Here is a 20,451-nt window from a genome sequence, read left to right as displayed (position 1 = left end):
TCTCAGCCTACTCTCCTCCATTTTTTTTTTTTTTTTTCCTTTTCAAGAACTAAGCCGGGGGGGGGGGGGGGGGGGGGCTGCATGGTTGAGAACTGAGGGCTCCTGGCTGGGTCTTGGGGCTTCCCAGGTGGCACAGTGATAAAGAATCTGCCTGTCAATGCAGGCGACTCAGCAGACAGGTTCAATCCCTGGGTTTGGAAGGTCCCTTGCAGAAGGAAAGGGCAACCTGCTCCAGTGTTCTTGCCTGGAAAATTCCATGGGCAGAGGAGCCTGTTTGAAACTAGACAGGATACCCTCCTTCCTTTTAGCCTGGACGCCCTCTTTGGAAAACAGGGATAGGAATGCCGTGGGATGAGGTTGTTTTGAAGATGGAATTTCTTAACTCCTCATTCAGGTACTATGGAGCACCTACTATGTGCTGGACACTGTCATTTCACTTAAATCATTCTTTGATTCAGTCAGTCAACCACAAAACACATTTACCAAGTTCCTATTCAATTCCACACGCATTGTCAGGTTTGCAAATACTATTTGCAAAGTATTAAGAAGCTATTAAGAGTCTGAGTCTGCTTTCCAGGAACTCCTATTCCATTAAGCAAAGACAGTGTTATCCTTAGTTAAGGATTCTCAGGAACATAATCCATTAGTCCTTGGTAGCTCAGATGGTAAAGAATCTGCCTGCAATGCAGGAGACCTGAATTTGATCCCTGAGTTGGGAGGATCCCCGGGAGAAGGGAATGGCAACCCACTCCAGTATTCTTGTCTGGAGAATTCCATGGACAGACCACGGGGTCCCAAAGAGCCGAACACAACTGAGCAACTAACAGGCAAATAATAGTTTGTATCTCTTAATTCCCTGCGCCTGTCTTGAGGGTGCAGGTTTTTGTCTGTTCTGATTTCTTCATTGTTGTGTTTATAGTGCCTTGGAAATGCCTGACACATAATAAATGCTTAATAAATATTTTCTGATTTAAATGAATCAGTGAAAGGGAACATACTGGTGAAGAACACTATGAGGGAGCTTACCTTTTAGGTGGGGAAGCCACAAAACCAAATTAAAAACTAAGTTTACATCAGGTCTGAGTGAATGCTGTGTGCAAGCTAAAATAGGGGGATGTCGAGATTTTCCAGGCTACCCAGTGGTTAGGACTCCAAGCTTTCACTGCCAAGGGCCCAGATTCAATCCCTGGTCAGGGAAATAAGATCCCACAAGCCAGTCACACAAAAAATTAAAAAAAAAAAAAAAAAATGGGGGGGTATCATGTGGGAAGAGGGGAGTAATCAGAAGTGTCATCTGAGCTGAGACCTGTGAAGTGAGAAGGAGGTGGCTTCGTGAGGATCAGAGTAATCTCATTTCAAGTAGGAAGGCCCAAATGTAAAGGCCCAGGGGCAGGACCGAGCTTTGTATGTTCCAGGGACCTGCAAAGAAGGCCAGTGGGTTAGAGAGTAAAGAGGAGGGTAATAGAGAAGGGAAGTCAGGCACACCAACATAGTGCCTGCCCACAGAGTTGTCCTGAGGATCAAATAGGTTAATGAACATAAACGCTGTTCAGGGGAAATCATAACTGAGTTAACTAGACAAAAAGGAGAAGAAACATTATTCTCGGAAGAAAATAGTATGTACCCTAGATCCTGGATAGAACAAGAAGAATAATGGTGAATAGAGGGGGTGCTTTGGAGACCTTGAGGGGAGGTGGATTTTGGCCCAGTGGCAATCGTGAGCCACTGAAGGGTTCTGAACAGAGGAGTGACCTGACCTGACAAACTTTAGAATATCACTCCGAAGATTGGAACTGACATATACACACTACTATATATAAAAGAGATAACTCATAAGAACCTACTGTACAGCACAGGGAACTCTACTCAATACTCTGTAATGACATATATGGGGAAAGAACCTAAAACAGAGTGGATATGTGTATATGCATAACTGATTCACTCCGCTGGGCAGCAGAAACTAACCGACACCGTAAATCAACTATACTCCAATAAAAATTAATTTAAAAAATTAAAACCTTAGCCAAAGTAGACAAAAAACAAAACAAGAACAGTCTGGCTGCTTTGTGGAGAATGGATCGCACTGGGACAAGGCTGAGCCCACTCTCAGCCAGGGAGACCAGTGTGAATACTGCTGCGGAGACCCAAGCGAGAGATGGTGGTGGACCACAGAGAGGGAGCAACTCCATGAGATATTTAGGAATTATATACGAAAAGGCTGAGACTTGGAAATAGGTGAGACATGGAGGAGAAATTAAATACAACTTAGGTTTCCAGTCGAGCAGCTGGGTGGATGGTGACCCTCTTGCGACAGCAAGAAAGTTTTGAGGGAGGAACAGGCTTTTGGGGCGACATGAAGGTCTTTATTTGAGGGTGACTGATGCAGGCATAAATGTCCAGGACACTGCCGGAAATCTGGGGAGAGGCCTGGGCGTGCACCTAAAGCCCTCAGCACAGGGCCCTGCGCTGCCACAGCTGTGCCTTTCACCATCATTATGGGGGCATGTGCACCTGGGCATATGCCGCCCTTCCCCCTAAGAGGTTTGCAGTGATCACTTGCAACGATGAAATAATCTAGGGAGCCAAAATTGATTCTTTATTTTAAGGATCAAAATAGGATAAGAAGAGATACTTTCTTAGTTGCCGCTGCAGTACCATCGAAAAAACATCCTGGGGAAACAAGGAGATGTTAGTATGTGGCGGGGGAAGAGGTTGGGGACCAGAAATTTGGGTCCTGGAGCCTAGGTTCCAAAGGCGGGTGATAGGGCTTGGACTCTTGGATCTGAGAAGCCAGGGGCGGGGGGTTATGACTCCTGAGTAAGAGGAGGCTGGAGACTCGGAGTTCCGGATCTGAGGGAGGAGGGGCTGAGAAACCCAAACGTCCCAGTCTGAATAAGGAGAGAGCCGGAGGCTGGGACTCCTGGGTCCCGGGGACTCACCACGCCAGCACGGTCACACTGGCTGATGCTAAGGCCACAAGGGCCGCGAGTAGGCACTGATTGCCCGGCGTCAGAGCCCCGGGTGTGGCCAGCAGCTCGCCCAGGCTGGGCCTCCAGGGTTCGATCGTCTCCGCCTCCTGCGGCACCCACCGCAACACTTCCCGAAAAGAGACCTGGAGCTCGGTCTCCCCGCGCGGGGGCGGGCCCGTCACTGCGGGGACGCGCACGTCAGCCGGGCGCCAGCCCCGCCCCCGTCCCGCCGCGCGGCCCCGCCCGGCCCGCACCGTTAAGAAAGAAGTAGAGCCGCGCCAGGGGGCGCTGGTCGTGCGTGATCACGCAAGAGAAGGTCCCGTGGTGCGTGGGCTGCACCGGCCGGATCCGCGCCAGGTAACCTTGGGCCCGCGGAATATCTCGGAAGTAGGTCGGGTCCTGAGTCCGGAGCTACGGGACGCCCGGGCTGAAGTGGCGAGAGGCCGAGGACGGCCGGCCCCGCCCCGAGCGCAGAAGAGATTCTCTCCCCGCTGACTCGCCAAACCGCTACGTGAAGCCCCGCCCTGAGCCAGGCCACGCCCCCGAGCCCCGGCCTCACCCTCTTATTCGCCGAGCGTTCACGCACGGCCCCGCCCCCTAGGCCTTGACTCCGCCTCGTGGGCCTAGTGTTTGCTCTCCCGCCTGAAACCCCTACGGATAACCCTCCCCTGGGCTCCGTCACTGCATTGGGAGCTTTGACCCTTACCCCCAAATGCCGGGACCCTCCCCTTGCACGAAGCATGAGTCTAGACCGAGCCTCCTCGAATCCCACTCCCTGCCTCCTGACTCTCCATCCTCTAGTGAAGCATAAACCGCCTCCTAAAGCCCTTCACTCTGGCCCCGCCCCGACTCACACCTCCTGCGAACTTCCAGGAATAGGTGATCTCTTCCTTAGGCAACTGGAAGTTCACAGTGCAAGAGAACATGGCCTGACGACCCCGAGTCACCGTCAGGTCCTGAACTGAAGACAGGTCTCGCGTCGCCACCTCGGCCCGCCCACGTCCGACCCCCCAACCCCAGCCCCTTCCTCGCTCAGCCCTCTCTTCCAGTTTTTCAGGTTTCTCACCCTTCAAGGCCACGCCCCTCACCTGGGCAGTCAAGCGGGAGATCGCAGACCTTGGAGTAGCATCCGCGGCAGCGGAAACGCCGGGTGACCTCCTGGAGCCCTATGGGGTGGGAACGCTGGGTCCGGGGTCCATCTGCCTCCCCTAGCTAGGGTCCCTTGGGCCACCATCAGTTCAGTTCAGTCGCTCAGTCGTGTCCGACTCTTTGCGACCCCATGAATCGCAGCACGCCAGGCCTCCCTGTCCATCACCAGCTCCCCGAGTTTACTCAAACTCATGCCCATCGAATTGGTGATGCCATCCAGCCATCTCATCCTCTGTCGCCCCCTTCTCCTCCTGCCCCCAATCCCTCCCAGCAATGAGTCAACTCTTCGCATGAGGTGGCCAAAGTACTGGAGTTTCAGCTTCAGCATCAGTCTTTCCAATGAACACCCAGGACTGATCTCCTTTAGGATGGACTGGTTGGATCTCCTTGCAGTCCAAGGGACTCTCAAGAGTCTTCTCCAACACCACAGTTGAAAAGCCCGTAAGGTCTATTTAACTTCCCCGGGTTCTACCTGCTGGACAGAATCTGGACCCCGCCTTTCCCGCGTTCATTGGCTGGCTCTCGCCACTCTCCAGCCTCTAGGATCCCTATTGGTTTGCCGTGAGTTTTTTTTTTTTTTTTCCCCCGGACCCGCCTTTCGTGAGGTTTGTGAACAATGCCTGGTTTACTTACTCCTTTTCTCCTGGGCTCGCATTGGCCCCTTCGGATTAGAGGCCACCCAAGAGTCCCAGGTTTCGGCCCTTACCACCTCCCTCCCCCCCGCAATTCTGAGCTTTGAATGACGTGCTTACCACAGGGAGGAATGCAGGCCTGCACTGTGGAGAGAGAAGAAGCGTTACCACACTGTAAATCGCGGCAGGTGCTCACCTGAAATTCCCCTAGAGGAAACGTTTCGGGCCGGATGTATTCATTCCTCCAAGGGACCAGTGCCAGGTATGCCGCGCTCCACAAAAAGGGCGGGGCCAAGCCTGCAACTTCTCACCTGTAGGCGGGGCCAGGCCTGCGGTACTTCACCTGGGGACCCTGCCAGCCCTGCAACATTCCACTAAGACGTCAGGCACAAGCCTGCTGCACGCACCCAGAAGGCAGGTCCAGCCCCGGTGTATTCCATCGAGCGGGACGGGCCTAGATCCTGGGCGATCATCGGAGGGGACAGAGCCTAATTAGGGGGCCCAATTAGAGGTGTGGTCAGGCTGGATGTTGCCCACTAAGACGCCCGAGATGAAAGGAATCCTGTCACAGAGTGCCCAGGGTCAGACACAGATCCATGAAGAGGCCAGGGCTAGTCTGGAACAGGACTGTCCTACGAAGCGGTCCCAGGTAACCTTGCATCAGAGGTGGGGTCGGATCCAGAGTAGTCCTAGCAGGGTAAGAGGCTGTGCCCAGAGTGACCCACAAGGGAAGCTCGGCTCGGAAATCAGGCCCGGGGGGTTGACTTGATGGGAGTGGATGGGGGTCTCCGGAGCGGGGTTTTCTAATTGTGCCTGGGGGAAGGAGACAGTCTATTTTACCTTCCTTAAGCTGTAATATAATCGTCTGCATTTTCTCCGCAGCATGAAGAAAGGCAACCCGAAAGGACCCTGGAGGGTGGAGGGAGTCATTGTAGTAAAGGCCCTTCCCCAAGGCTGCCGGAGCTCGACAGGCCTGGCTGTCATCATGTCTGTGCCCCTCCCCCAGTCCCTGCTATCTCCAGGACTCTGATATATGCCACATCCTCCTACTCTATCTATCTGGATGGTGGGCACACCCCCAAATCTCCTTCTGCTGCCTCGGACTAATCACTCTGACGGACAGAACTCCTCTGCATCTGTGTTCTCTTGTTAAGGAGAAAAGGGAGGATAAAGGTCAAATTTCTCCCATGGCCCACGAGACCCTGTGTGGTCTGGCCTAGCATGCAGCATCCTCTCTGCATGCTAAGTTGCTTCAGTCTTGTCCAGTTCTTTGCAACCCCGTGGACTGTAGCCCACCAGGTTCCTCTGTCCATGGAGATTCTCCAGGCAAGTATACTGGAGTGGGTTGCCATGTCCTCCTCCAGGGGATCTTCCTGACCCAGGTATGGAACCCGCAACTCTTAAATCTCCTGCAGTTCATTTCCCCTGATAAGGAAAGCATCATGTTCTCTACCACCTCAGGGCCTTTGCACATGCTGTCTTCAGTTTGCAGCACACCTCTCCCCCTACTCCTACTCATCCTTCCTGTCATACCTCATGTCACCTCCTTAGAGGTTTTCCCTGACCACAAATCTAAATTAATCCAGTCCCCTATTTTTGTCTCTAACAATACCCCATCTGTTCCATTTATGGCTCTCACCAGTTTGCAAATACATATATTCACATATACATAGTGAGCATTTAAGACTGTCTCAAGTAAGCAAACAAGTCCTTCTTTAGTGCTGTGTCCTCAGAAACCAGGAAAGGGCCCCGAGTCTTAGGAATAAGTATGTGTAGAATGAATTCCAGGATTCAACTGGAATGAGTACCACAGCTGGAAGCCTGGGGCCACAATCCATCCACTGGATGTGTTATATTTGGCCTGGAAAGTGTTTTTAAAAAATGACCCAGTTGCTGTCATATAAAGTTTGGGAAAAGTCACATAAAATGTTTGGCATCCCTTTACGAAATCTGGAAGAGCTGTAACAGAGGCAGTATTTCCATGAGGCAGCAGTTGGCTGGAGCTTAGCAGCAGCCACCCACTTTAGACAGGGCACACACCCACTTATCCAGAGTTCCCAGTCTCTTCTTTTCTACCCCTCTTTCACTTTTTTGGAGAATGCAATGGCACCCCACTCCAGTACTCTTGCCTGGAAAATCCCATGGATGGAGGAGCCTGGTAGGTTGCGGTCCATAGGGACTCTAAGAGTCGGACACGACTGAGCGACTGAGCGACTGACTTCACTTTCGCTTTTCACTTTCATGCATTGGAGAAGGAAATGGCAACCCACTCCAGTGGTCTTGCCTGGAGAATCCCAGGGATGGGGGAGCCTGGTGGGCTGACGTCTATGGGGTCGCACAGAGTCGGACATGACTAAAGTGACTTAGCAGCAGTTCACTCTTTTTATGTTCTCTGCTCTTATGGATGTTTGAGTTTTCACCACGGTAATGACCTTAAAAAAAAAAAAGTTTGGGGACTTTCTCAAAGTGGATGGCTGCAATGATTTACAGGTGGAGGTGGTTTTGGAAGTCAGAAATGTAGCAGGGTTTTGTTGTTGTTATTTAGTTGCTAGGTCAGGTCTGACTCTGTGACCCCGTGCACTGTGGCCTGCTGTGCTCCTCTGTCCATGGGATTTCTCAGGCAAGAATACTGAAATGGGTTGCCATTTCCTTCTCCAGGGGATCTTCCCCACCCAGGGATCGAACCTGCATCTCCTGCACTGCAGGCAGATTCTTTACCGCTGAGCCCCCAGTACTGGGGGGTGCTATGGGCTGAATTTCATCTCTTCCAAATTCATACGGTAAAGTCCTAAGCCCTAGTCCTTCAGAATGCAACTGCATTAGGAGATGGAATCTTAAGGAGGTAATGACATTAAAATGAGGTTTTTTTGGGTGGGCCTTAACCCAACATGACTGATTTCCTTGGAAGAGAAGGAAATCTGGACACAGACACAGAGAGAAGACAGTCATTCTGCAAGCCAAGGAGAGAGGCCTCAGAAGAAACCCACCCTGCTGACACTGACACCTTTATCCTGGACTTCTAGCCTCCAAAACTGTGAGCAAATAAACTTCTTTTAGTTAAGCCACCCAGTCTCTGGTGTTTTGTTGTTGTTGTTGTTGTTGTTGTTGTTACAGCAGCCCTAGCAAACTAATACATAGGGATTGCCAGTTGCCTCAAAATACCTATTTTCTCCTTAATAACATATCACCACGTTTCAGCAGAGAAAGCACCCCCACCCTGCCCCAGCTAAAAGACTACATTTCCCAACCTCCACTGCAGCTAGCTGTGGTCATGTGACCTAGCTGTGGTCATGTGTCCAAGTTCTGATGGTTGAGATGTAAGTTTAAGTGTGATGTATGAGTCACAGAAAGTAGCCTTAAAAGAGATATGGTGCCATTTTATTGGCCTCTTTCCCCTTCTTTCATCCTGTTGCCTGAAACTTGGATTTGATGGCTGCTGCTCTGGCAGTTATATAGGACCATGAGGATAAGTAGTATACCCTAGGATGGTAAGGCAGAAAGTTGGAAGAGTATTGAGTCCCCAGGAAAATGGAGCTGCCATACTAGTCTTAAGTGCCTACCTCAAGACTAATTTTATATGGACAAAATAAACTTCTACCTGCTTAAGACATTGCAGCTTTCAACCTTAGGTCAAATCATACATAAAGGGAGGGAATTGAGGATTCTGATAAGAATCTGGCTGAAGTAATGATCATAGAAGTGATGGTAGAAGCTGGAGAGAGGGGGGCTCTGAAGTCAGGAAGCAGGTGCACAATGAGGGGTCAAGGACTTAGCAGTCTCTCCTTGGCCACATGGCAGGCAGGAGCTGTGGTCTGGTGATGGCAGGATGGTCAGGAGGATGTGGTCCGAGTAGCGTGCTCAAATGAGAGGCCGGGATGATGTTGGAGAAGGCAGCCAAGGGATATCTATGGGCCAAACCAAATGACTCTCGGGGGAGGGTGTGTGGGATATACCACGTCAGCCATGGGGCAGGGGAGAAGCACGAGAGTCAAGTAGGGATGGAGCGAAATGTCCAAAGGGGCAAGAGGCAGGTTTGTGTTAACCACAAAGGGGCATGAGTTATAAAGTCTCCCCCAAAGTGGTGCTTCATTGGGAGCCTCAACTTGCTGATCACCTGAGTTTGAGTCTGTCTCTTCCAACTGTGCGCACACCTATCTCACTTCCGTGCTACCCATCACACGCACCCTTCCCTATGTGACCTTGGCCGGGTATTTAACCTGCCTGATCGTTGGTTTCCTCGTTCATAAAATGGGGACAACATCGGTGTCTACTGCACAGCATTGGTGGTGAGGATTTCATGTCATACAACATAAAAGCCTCCTCCTCCCAAACTATGTGCCAGGTACCATTTAATGACCATGATGGGATAATGTCTGTGTTACAGAAGAGTCAACTACTGGCATTATCGTCCTCTAATCTGAGATGGGGAAACCCAAGCACACAGAGGTTAGGAAATTGGCCCAAGGTCACACAGCTGGATCGGAAGCCATGTGGTCAAACTCCAGAGCCTCCACGGGTGGACACTATCTGCAGTACACACACTGCCCTCAACACCACTCTAACAGTGTCAGCGGCCACCACCGGGAGCCACTCTGAGTCCACCTGTCCATCTCTCCTTTCGGGAGAGACCCAAGAGCCATCCTGATTCTTCCCATCCTCATCATCCTACATATGTCTGGTCCAGACATCCCCTGGGTCCATCCAGGGGAGCCCCAACTTCCCCATCTGGAAAATGGGGCTATAAAACTCCACCTCACAGGGCTGGTACAAGGACATCCTTTGGGAGGATTATTAACATAAATCACTTTCTGCAGTCACAGCAAGGGGCTGGTTCATCTCAGCCCCCACCAACCATCACAACAGGTTCAAGTCACCACTGCCTGTCTCCTCCCTGGACTTTCTGCTTCTGCCCTTGACCCACACGACCTTAGTCAGAACCCTTCCTTCCTTAAAAATCCTCCAAAGGGTTTCCCCACATCAAGAGCAACAGCTGAAGTGATCTTTGGGTATGAGCTGGAAAGAGGGGGTCCTCTGGCTGAAGTTGGCTTGGGGACACACCCTAGCGGTTCCCCAAGTGTGTTCCCAGAACAGCAGCAGCAGCACCTGGGAACTTGTTAGACATGTCCATTTCTGGGCCCTACCCCAGACCTAAGGGTCAGAAACAGAGGGTGGGGCCCAGGAGCCTACATTTTAATAAGGTTCCAGGAGATTCTGACATACACTGTGGGGCTGGAGAACCATTAGCCTACATGGTCCACTCCAGCCCCACTGGCCCCAGGGCCTTTGCACTGGCTCTTCCCACCGCCTGGAAGCTCTCTCCCCAGGTCACCTGCACAGCTCTCTCTGTTCCCCTCATTCTGGTCTTTGCACAACTGGATCTTTTTCATTTGCACCTCCCCTGATGAACCTGTTTAGTAAAATGATCACCCCACAGGTCACCCCCTTTTTCCTCCCCCTTTTGTTTCCCTCCATAGCATGGATCACCAGCTGACATCTATGGCATTTCACTGATTACGCCTAATAATCAATGCAAGCAACCTGAGGGCAGGTGGCTTGCAGTTTGGGTCACAGCTGTGTCCCTGGTGGTGTTCTTGGCACAGTCAATAAATACCCATGGAACGTAAAGGCCCAGCTTCTCCCGGCCCCCAGACTTTCCCTCCAGTCCATCCTCCATATGGCCCCTGAGGGTCTTTCTACACCCTGAGCTGACCCTGCCCTTCCCTGGCTCACAGCCCTGTTCCTTCGGGACAGCCTCAAATCTCCCCAACTCCCAGTTGAACCCTGGACGTCCCCCAGGCCCCTTGCAGTCACTACATCCTGCCTATCTACCCCCACTCCTGCTCTTCCTCCCAGACTCCCGCATCCCAGAGATGACCACTGCCCCCTCAGGCACAGAGCCAGCCCCGGCACACAGTCCCAAACCCCTCTCCCTGAACAGCTCATCAGACCCAGGCCTGGTCCTCTTCTCCACCTGCACAGATTCCCCGCCGCAGGTCTGGCCTCCTTCACCACAGCCTCCACCCTGGGCCTCCCGGCCTCCACTCCCTCCCCTGCTCCAGTTGGTCCCACATGCTGCCCTCGGGGGTCTTCTGCACCCAGAACAGGACTTGTTTCTGCTCTTTTTGAAACCTTCTGACGTAGGGGAGAAGGGCATCTCCCAGAATTCTCCCCGCACCCCCCAGCTCTGAGTTCCTCAGCTCTCCCTTTGTGGGTGGGGGAATCTGCAGCTGAAGTCTTCTCCATGCTGCACAACCCCCCACCCTGCTCTGGGAGCCCCCCGATGGATGGGAACCTCCTCATGTTTGGGGATCATGTTCGTCAAAAAGTTCAGAGGCAAGAGTAGGAAGCAAAAGAAGTAAGAGAACCGAGATGTAGAAATGTATGCAGCCCCCAGACCACGGACACGGCCATGAATGCTCCCCCACCCATGGTTCCAGTCTCCAGCATGTGGGGCTGGGGGTTGGGGGCAGTCCTGTGTGATAGGACCACGGCGGCCTGGTGTGATCACTGCTCACACTGGCCCTTGGCCCCGAGGGTCACCCCAGCCCTGTGGTCCCTTCACGCTGTCACACTCGTGTGTTTCTCATTCCCTCGAGGTTGTCACATGTGCGTGTCTCCCCAGTGATCCTCTCCCTCCCTGCTCCCACCTGTCTTCCGGCCCCCTGGCCCCCTGATAGCCTCCGAAGGTCAAAGATGTGGAACCACTTTGCTAACTGTAGGGAATACGTTTTATCCTAAAGGAAGCTCTCCTCCCTGAAGTCTGTCTCCATGCTGGAGCCCCCTCCATCTCACTGAGTTCCCATGCCTTGCAGGAAGGCAAAGCCCTTGTCCCCTTTCTCAGATGGGTAAGTTGAGGCCCGAAGTTGGGGACGGGGGCAGTGATGCGTCCAGAATCTCACAGCCAGGGAGAGGGCAAGCCACACAGGGAGGACAGGCTTTCACCTCCCCGAGCCCCACTGGCCTCAGACTCTCAAGTTCCTTCTGCCCTGAACCCACCAGGCCCTGCCTGTCTCTGCTCCCTGACACGGTCACCCAGCTCCCTTGGCGTCCTACCATCAAGATCACTGTCACATTCTGGGCTTTCTACCCCCTGCCCCCCGCCCGCCAAAGGCTCAGACATCCACCTCCCAGCAATGCGGACCCCGCCCCACTCACCCTGGGCGGCGGCCATCTCCTGTAGGGAGTGGGTCATCTGGGTGAAGGCATCGTGCAGCTGGCCCCTCTCCTCGTAGTCTGGCGGCGGGAGGCAGGGGCTGGGGGGAACCGCTTCCCCTGGCACCACAGCCCTGAGGCGGTCATCCCTCGGCCTCCGATCTCTGCTCCCCACGCCTCCATTCTCCCATCTCTGCGTCTCTGTCCCTCTCAAGTCTCTCCAGGCCTCTCGGGTCCCTCCCTCCGTGCACCCCCGACCCCCCCACTGGGGAGGATGCTGGGGAGGGGGTGCGGTCTCCTCACTGATCTCAGTGTCCAGCAGCCCCTTAAAGGCGTCTGCGAAGGCCTCCTCACACTTCCCGAGGTCGGGGCTGTCCAGGCCGGCGAAGATCTGGCAAATCTGGAGGCGCTCCTCGTAAGACGTGAAGCAGAGGAGACAGGCCCAGGCCGAGGCATCGAAGACCGCGAGGGCTGCCAGGGAGGGCAGGATGGCGCTCCAAGGGGCCAGCCAGGCCATGGCAGAGGGTCGCGGCCTGGGGGAGAAGCTGGTGACCTTTGTGAGGTCACTGTGGTGGGGGGGAGGGGCTCAAGATGCAGGGGTCAGAGGTCAGGTCTCAGTCACCAATCCAATGTCAGGCTCCCCCACCCCGTGGGGGTTTTCAGGGAGCAAGGGGACGGGGGTCAGGCCGGTAAGCCCCAGGCTGGTGGTTGGGCCGGACGCCAGGCTCCCAAGAACCTCACCTGTGACCCTGGACGTCCTCACAGGTTAAAGGGTCTCAGGGACGCAGAGGCCGGCAGTGCATTGTGGTGGGGGTGGCCTGCCAGGCCCTTGGGTGGGGGGGCGGTGCCGGAGAAATGAACATGGCACAGAGACGCCGTGAGGGCCCGAAAGACGGAAACTGGGCCACAGAGAGACACCAGGAGGTCAGAGATCCAGAAAGCACCATAAGAGACTAATGCAGACAGTTTCAGAGGCCACTGCACAGAGGTCCAGTGGAGATGGAGAGGCAGAGAAAGCCAAGCAGAGATTTCCGGATGGGAGAGAAACTCCCTGAAAGAAAGGGGAGAAAGGACAGGGACGAGGACAGGAGGGACAGGCCTGCTTCTCTCCCAGGGTCCCTGCGGCAGCCCCCCCCTCCCCAGCCTGGCCGGGTGGGGCAAGAGACCGGGGTCCAGGGGTCCCCGCCGGGCCGTCCCGTGCAGGGCGCAGCCTGGGGAAAGCTAGGAGGCCGTATAGTGATCTCCGTGGGTGTCCTCCTCAACTATACAACCTCCTACCTCAGCCCGGGGGGCGCGGCAGGTGGACAGACAGACGGATGGACGGACAGACGGGGGCCAGGGAGGGCGGGGAGGGTCGGGGAGGCCCCAGCCGCGATGGTGAGCCCCCGACACGGACCCACAGACACGAGCTTGTGTGCGGCGAAGGCCCCGCAAGGTCGGTTCTACGGGTGGGTGCCAGGACCCAGGAATCCGGGCCCCCGGCCCCCTCCTCCCCAAGGAACCCGGGAGTCAGTCTCTCGGCCCCTTCCTCCCTGAAGATCCCCGGAATCCAGGCCCTCTAGCTCCCACTGCTCCCTGAGATTCGAAAGTCCAAGTCCTCAAGCCCCTCTTCTCCCTAGGGGACCCAGGAGACCAGGCCCCCGGCCCCTCCCTCAGACCCGGGAATCCAGCCAGGCCTGTCTCCTTTGGAGAAGACGCAGCCCGGCTTCCTGGATCCCCGGTCCGAGGGAACCTCACCAGTTTCAGAGTTTGGCCACTTGGGCCAGCTCCCTCCCTCCCTACCTGTCAGATAATCGGAAATTTCAGGAGCGGGGCGGAGGCCGCCCAGGGGCTATAAACCGGCGTGAAAGCCTGTCTGGGTATCTGCTCCTCCCTCACCCCTGCTTTTGGCCTCTCATCAAGTACCACACTGACAGCTGGGATGCCTGCGCGCGGATGCCGCCCCAGGCCTGTGTCATCTCTCCGGCGGGGCGCGAGGTGCCATCAGCACCCCCATTTCGCAGGTGGGAAGGCTGAGCCCCAGCCAGCCGTAGGGTGGGGTGGCGGGGTTGGGGGGAGGAGTGGGAGGGGCCAGGCCTTCCAGGCAAGAGGGCCCAGCGCCCGCCCTCCCCAGCCCGGGGCTGAGACAGTGCACCTGAGAACCTTCGCCTCGGTCCAGGGCTCCGGCGGTCTCGCTCCCGCCGTCTCCCGCTCCAGCTCCATCTTCCCGGTCCTCTCTCCCGGTCCGGCCCGCTCGCCCTCGGCCTCACCTGGCCCCCGTCTCCTGCAGCCTCCGCGTGCTCCTCCCCGGCTCTGCGCTGCCCATCCGCGCCTCCCCCGGCGCGCGGCCGTCCCCGGCTCGCAGGGGCCTTTCTCGGGCCGCGTCTCCCCGCCCTCCCCCGCCTCGCGCTCTCTCCTCTCCTCCTTTCTGCTTCTTTCCCTTTCCCTCCGGTCTCGCCCCCTCCCCTGCTCCGCACCCCTCCCTCCGTCTTTGTCCCTCTTCTCTCGAGTCTCCCTCGATTTCCCCGTCTCACTCTCCTCTCCTCCCCCCGCTTTTCCCCCCTGCCTGCCTCCCTCCCCCGTCTCTCCATCTCCCGGCCTCCTTCTCCCCCTCCGTCTCCCTCCTAGCCTCTCTCTCTCTTTCTCCTTCTCTCCCTCCCGGGTCTCTCGCCTCCCCCCCCCCCCTTCTCCTTCCTTCTCTCCCTCCCCCTCGCCGCAGCTCGGAGCCAGGTCTGGAGCTGGGGGTGGGGTGGGGGTGGTTCGCGCAGGGGCCCAGGGCCGGGGTAGCGACCTGCTGGGGAGGCGGGGAGGCGCGGAGGGGCGGGGGAGGCCGGGGGGAAGGGCGGAGGTGGGGGGGCCCAGGGACGGGTCCGCGGACCCCGCTCGCATCCCGCTTCCCTCCTTCCCGGCCTCCCCGACCCTCCGGCGGGGGCGCGAGCCGGGCCAAGGTGGGGAGGAAGGGGAAGGGAGGAGGCGGCCCCCGCCCCCCCGCCCCCCCAACCTGGCCCGGAGCCCAGGCCCGGGCTCCCAGCATGCCCCGGGGCTGCCGGGGGCCTGGGGAGGGGGTGCGAGCCGAGGGAAGTCGAGCGTCCTCAGGGTTCGCGGGGCCGCAGCATCGCCCCGCGCCTTCGGCTCGTCTCTCCTGGGGAAACTGAGGCCCGCAGAGAGGGGAGGGCGGGGGGGTGGTCAGGACCCGCTCGAGGTCACCGCGCCAGGCCTCGGTGGAGACGCGGACTCCTCGGGCCCACAGGCCCGACCCGGGGAAAGGGCTGGCGCGGGACTTCGCCCAGGTCTGGGCCCCCCTCCCCCTTCCCGCAGACCCTGGGGAGCCCCCAAGGGTCAGAGAGCAGACCCAAACAGTCTGGCACCATGGCAACCAGTGGCCCCGCCCCCTTAACCCCCAGAGGGCTGGACTCCAGCTGGGGCCAAAGAAGAGGAGGTGGGGACGCCTGGGTTCGCGGGAGGAAGGGTCTGGGGGCCCGAACTCTGGGGTTTCGTGGAGCATCGGGGGGCTGGAATGTGGACCCGCAGCCCCTCCCTCCCCGCCCAGGGCTGAGGGAAGAAGAGGCTGCAGGCCCAGACTCCAGGATCCGGGGCTAAAAAAGGGGGGCTGGGGGTTCGGACGCTGGAATTCTGCGGGAGGGGCCGGGTCGCGGACGCACCGGTCTGAGGGAGGAGGGGGCCAGGGCCTGGAATCCCGGTCCCCAAGGGAGTCTGGACGCTGGGCCTCTCCTGCGCCAGACATCCCCTGCCCCCGCCGCTGACCCTGGCCTGTCTGGCAGCCCAGACAACCTCCCCCTCCTCGGCAGCCCCCTCCCACTGGCACGGCTCACCCTTGACCCCTCAGAGCCCCGCAGCCCCTTCCCTGCCCCTCCCCCGCCCTTCCAGCCAGACGTTAACCCTTCCGCGGCCAGAGGCACCTCAAGAGCCAGCCTCTCCCTCGAGCTCCCCTGAGGGCGCAGGAGGGCATCCCTCCCGAGTCTCCTCCGGCTCCGAGCCTCGCTAGCTACCCCAGCCCCATCTCTCCCCTCCCAGTGGAATCCAGGCGGTGCTCCTGGCCCGCTCCTCCTCCTGAACCCCGGAATCCAGGCCCCCCAATCCCCACCTCCAAGGATTCGGGACTCTGGGTCCCCAGCCCCCTCCTCCTCCTCCTCCAGGAACCCAGAAATCCAGGGACCCTGGATCCGGGCCCCGGGTCCCACGCCACTCCCTCTCGGTAGACTCACGGCTCCACCGCTCCCGCGTCGGGGGAAGGGTCTCGGCGGGCAGCCCCCCGGGGCCGGGCCGAGCCGGGCCCCGCTGCTGCCGCCGCCGCCGCCGCCGCCAGCTCTCCATCCTCTCCCCGCCTTCGCCGCCCAACGGCCTCTCCCCTTCCTCCCGGCGTCCCCGCCATCCTCCTTGCCTCCTCCCCGACTCCTGCTGGCCTGGGCCTCCTCCCGGTTCTGCGGGCCCGGCTCCCCTGCCTGGGACCCCGCCGGACCAGCCCCCTACCCAGGGGGCCCCCGCCCCGGCCCCTCCCCACCGCCCGGCCCAGTCCGGCCTGGCTTCCACCACCACCACCACCGGCTCCCCCCGCCCCGCCCCTGCCCCGGAGCTGGCCCCGGTCCAGGGGAAAAAATTCCATCCAGCCCCGGGGAGGAGGGAGCGGGGCGGGGGAGGGAGTGGGGCGGAGAGGCCGGGCCGGGGAGCGTGACGCAGGGAGGAGGGAAGGGACAAAAGGGGCCGGGAGGCGGCCGGGTGAGCCGGCGGCGCTCCCGCTCCTCCCTCCCTCCCTCCTCCCTGGGCCGGGGCCGGTTCTCTGCTTTCCGCTTTCTTTCGTCCCCTCCACCTCTCCTCCCTTTCCTTCACTCTGCCTGCCTCCTCCTGGCCCTGTGCTCCCCCCAACCCCCCGCCCCCGTGTCTCCGTCTCCGCGTCTCTCTTTCTCCTCACATCATGCCCCCGCCCCCCGCAATCAGGGTCTTCTCCTCTCCCCGCTCTGTCTCCCCCTTTCTGCTCTCCCAGCCTCCTTCCCCTCCCTCCGCTTCGGTCTCTCCAGCCACCCACCCACTGGGGGACAGAAAGGTGAATCAGACCCAGATCTGCCCTTGCAGACGGAGCTCACAGTCTGATGGAGGAGACAGACCCAGACGCAGACAGTTCCAATCCTGGGCGATCGGGGTATGACGGAGGGAGGGACCAGCGGCTTGTGGGAGCTCCGGGGTAGGGGGCAGGAATACTTTCAGCTGGCGACAGCCGAAAGGGCCTTCAGACAAGGCAGTGGTTGTGACCTCCAAGAACTAGGAGAAGTTAGATCTGAACTGTGCGTGAGAGAGAGGCGGCCGTAAGGGCGTTGCAGGCAGAGGGCACAGCTGAAGCAGAGGCCCAAAGGAAACCAGGGGACGATTCTGGGAGAAGGGCAGGCGGTCAAGTCTGATGGGAACTCCCGAGGCTGCAAGAGGAGGCTGAGGTGGTGGGCGGGGCCAGGTGCCCTGCGCTGGGCTGTCGGGGGGCGGGGGAACTCCCCCTTGCGGGTGTATGGGAGCAAAGGGAGGGGCAGGGTCAGATTTGGGGTGTCAGAGCGATCCCTCTGGGGCCTGTGGGTGATGAGTTGGGGCTAAGAGACTGCTGGAGGCTGGTGAGGCGGTTGCTTGATCCGAGGCTGGGACCCTGGGGACCCAGAGGAGGGGGCGGGGCAGAGAATGTGAGGAGGGTGATGAGGATGGAAGGAGTGAGGAAAATGCAACAATCAGAAGCCTGGCCCTGACACTTCGGGGGACAGGAGTTGTTCTGGATGGGGAACCAGAGGGAGAAGGGGGTGCAGAAGAGGGCAGGTGCTGTGTGCTGATTGGGACCTAGTGGACATTAGGGGCCAGAGGACATATTGAGGGCATATTGAGGCAGTGGTGAGTGTAAAGTCCTGGGGTCCCAGCAGTGAAAAATGCAGTCTCCTCCTGCCCTGTCTCTGGCCACCCACTCCTCTCTGGGGACAGCTCATGCTTACCAGTTTCTTTTGTATCTTTCCAGAAGAATTATGTCCTTTTGTACTTGCATATGGAGAAGGCAATGGCACCCCACTCCAGTACTCTTGCCTGGAAAATCCCATGGACGGAGGAGCCTGGTAGGCTGCAGTCCATGGGGTCGCCAAGAGTCGGACATGACTGAGCAACTTCACTTTCACTTTTCACTTTCATGCATTGGGAAGGAAATGGCAACCCACTCCAGTGTTTTTGCCTGGAGAATCCCAGGGACCAGGGAGCCTGGTGGGCTGCCGTCTATGGGGTCGCACAGAATCAGATACGACTGAAGCGACTTAGCAGCAGCAGCAGTACTTGCGTATCAGGCTTCCCTTATGGTTCAGCTGGTAAAGAATTCACCTGCAATGCGGGAGACCTGGGTTTGATCCCTGGGTTGGGAAGATCCCATGGAGAAGGGAAAGGCTATCAACTCCAGTATTCTGGCCTCGAGAATTCCATGGACTGTATAGGCCATGGGGTTGCAAAGAGTTGGACACGACTGACTGACTTTCACTTTCACGCATATATTATATTAACCTCCTCTGTTTTGTCCCTGGGTGGGATCGTATTATTCTATGCTTTGCTTTTTTTTAAACACTATATCCTGATGATCCTCCTGTGTCAGTGTAGCTTATAGAAGTACCTCATTCATTTTAGTGGTTGTATAGTATTCCATGGCTTCCCTGGTGGCTCAGCAGTGAAGAATCTGCCTGCCAATGTAGAAGATGTGGTTTGAGCCCTAGGTCAGGAAGATTACCTGGAGAAGGGAATGGCAACTCACTCCAGTATTCATGCCTGGGAAATCCCATGGACAGAGAAGCCTGGCAGGCTACAGTCTGCGTGGTCGTGCAGAGCTGCATACGAGTTAGTGATTAAATAGCAGTAGTATTCCATTGTATAAATTTATTCATCCACGTGTGCATGCTAAGTCGCTTCAGTCATGTCCGACTCTTTGCGACCCCACGGACTGTAGCCCACCAGGCTCTTCTGTCCATGGGATTCTCCAGGCAGAAATACTAGAATGGGTGGCATGGCCTTCTCCAGGGGATCTTCCTGACCCAGGGATCGAACTCTCATCTCTTATGTCTCTTTCAAGGCAGGTGGGTTCTTTACCACTAGTGTCACTTGGGAAACCCTTATGCATCCATACTTGTTATCAACTAGGAGGGGTTTTTCACATAAAGAAACTAATGCTTATGAATATGCAAATTACTGTTATTTTAAAAACTGATTTCTTCCACTGCTCTGAAGCCTCTGGACCCAGCTATTTGATAAATACTTCTAGGTTCTTTAAATTTTGTCACTAATTACTAATGATAGGAATAATAACAAATGCCAATCCTTTCTCAAATGTCTACTTAAGGACAGCCTCTGGGCTGAGTACTTGTTACACATGATCTCAGTCAACTTTTTTGGGTTTTTTTGGCCACACCCTGCTACTTGTGGGATCTTAGTTCCCTCACCAGGGATCAAGTCCATGCCCCCTGCACTGGAAGCATGGAGTCTCAACCACCAGGGACTTCCCAGCAGCAGACTTATTTTTAAGGATTGTTTTATCTCCACGTAAGGATAAGAGAACTATGGTTCTGAATAGTGAGTTGCCCATGCTTACAAAGTGAATGGCAGAGCCAGGATTTGAACCCAGGCCTCTCTGGGTCCACGTTCTATGCCCTTTCTTTGGAGACGGGCTGCCTCTGTGAAAATATCCAACTTGCCGGGGGTTGCTGTCCAGCACAGGTTAGACTTGTCATGCAGGTAGATTCACTTGATTAAAGGATCTTTTGTCAGCCCCTGCACCTTACTTGGCATCCAGAATGACTGGCAGTCTTCTCATCTTCAGATGCCCTGCGTTCATATCAGGACGAAAACCACACCACCCTGCTGTCTTGTCCTTGCCCTGATTCCCATGTTTGGTGATTCTCGCCGTCTGGGTCTGTCTCAGAGTTCACTGAAGGGGCCATGAAGATCTGAGTCATCTCGGCGTCCTCAGTATCACTCAGCATAGGGTGTGGCTCAGAGGAAGGGCTCGGGAAAACGTTTGCCAAATAAATGAATGGAGAGATGGATGAATAACAAGTGGTTGATGGGTTAGGCTGAGACTTGCCTAAGTTCTGGGATAAAAGAATTTAATTTCCGTTAATTGCTGAAGCATAAGACCTCAGTTACCATTTGTTAGTGACTCATAGGAAGCACTGTTTCCATCGTTCTTTGATATATAGAGTTCATAACTCCCTTGACACCTAATACTGAACTATTGCCATTTCCACACATCTCTAAAATTCAAGATCCACCGTTCATTCCCATCAGCCCCTGAGACTCAGAACCCACCATTCGTTCCCATCAGCCCCTGAGACTCGGGATCCACCATTCGTTCCCATCAGCCCCTGGGACTCAGGGTCCACCACTCCCATCTGATATGGACACACAGTACAACAGTTCTTGTCAGTCCTTGATACCCAATATCCATAATTTCTATCCTACTACAATACAGGGCAACCACCATTCCCATCAACTCCTGAGATAGAAGTTCCACCTTTCCTATTATCCCTTTAGAAAGTAAAAGTGAAGTCACTCAG

General features: G+C 56.5%; 1 protein-coding gene across 5 annotated transcripts; it reads right to left on the bottom strand.

Annotated features, from left to right (window-relative positions):
• Positions 1-2,341: 2,341 nt before the first annotated feature.
• On the bottom strand, positions 2,342-13,046 carry SPACA6 (sperm acrosome associated 6). 5 transcript variants are annotated; one of them, XM_065926600.1, is made up of 10 exons: positions 12,206-13,046; positions 11,906-11,983; positions 5,591-5,659; positions 4,871-4,894; positions 4,058-4,135; positions 3,824-3,930; positions 3,742-3,744; positions 3,224-3,380; positions 2,940-3,150; positions 2,342-2,670 (listed from the first exon to the last, which is right to left on the bottom strand). In XM_065926600.1, the coding sequence occupies exons 1-10, from the start codon at positions 12,417-12,419 to the stop codon at positions 2,637-2,639; spliced, it is 975 nt and encodes a 324-aa protein (XP_065782672.1). In that variant the 5' UTR covers positions 12,420-13,046; the 3' UTR covers positions 2,342-2,636. The 5 variants fall into 5 exon arrangements, 4 of the variants coding, with proteins under 4 accessions (XP_065782672.1, XP_065782670.1, XP_065782669.1 ...); XM_065926597.1 differs by lacking the exons at positions 2,342-2,670; positions 3,742-3,744 and having other exon boundaries at positions 3,022-3,150; positions 3,826-3,930; positions 11,906-13,046; XM_065926598.1 differs by lacking the exons at positions 2,342-2,670; positions 3,742-3,744 and having other exon boundaries at positions 3,013-3,380; positions 3,826-3,930; positions 11,906-13,046.
• Between the last annotated feature and the right edge of the window lie 7,405 nt (positions 13,047-20,451).

Source organism: Muntiacus reevesi, chromosome 2 (assembly GCF_963930625.1).
Source record: "Muntiacus reevesi chromosome 2, mMunRee1.1, whole genome shotgun sequence".
In the NCBI taxonomy this organism is placed as follows: domain Eukaryota; kingdom Metazoa; phylum Chordata; class Mammalia; order Artiodactyla; family Cervidae; genus Muntiacus; species Muntiacus reevesi.
Note: the sequence above shows the minus strand (reverse complement) of the source record. Positions and strands in the feature narration are given on the sequence as shown.

Bases quoted from the DNA above. Each gene is read 5' to 3' on its own strand.
- SPACA6 (XM_065926600.1), bottom strand. From the start codon at position 12,419: ATGGCCTGGCTGGCCCCTTGGAGCGCCATCCTGCCCTCCCTGGCAGCC. The intron at 11,984-12,205 runs GTGAGGAGACCG...TCCCGCCGCCAG, and splicing joins GCTGCTGGACACTGAGATCA to ACTACGAGGAGAGGGGCCAG. The intron at 3,931-4,057 runs GTGAGGGGCGTG...ACCTGTCTTCAG, and splicing joins TCTCCCGCTTGACTGCCCAG to TTCAGGACCTGACGGTGACT.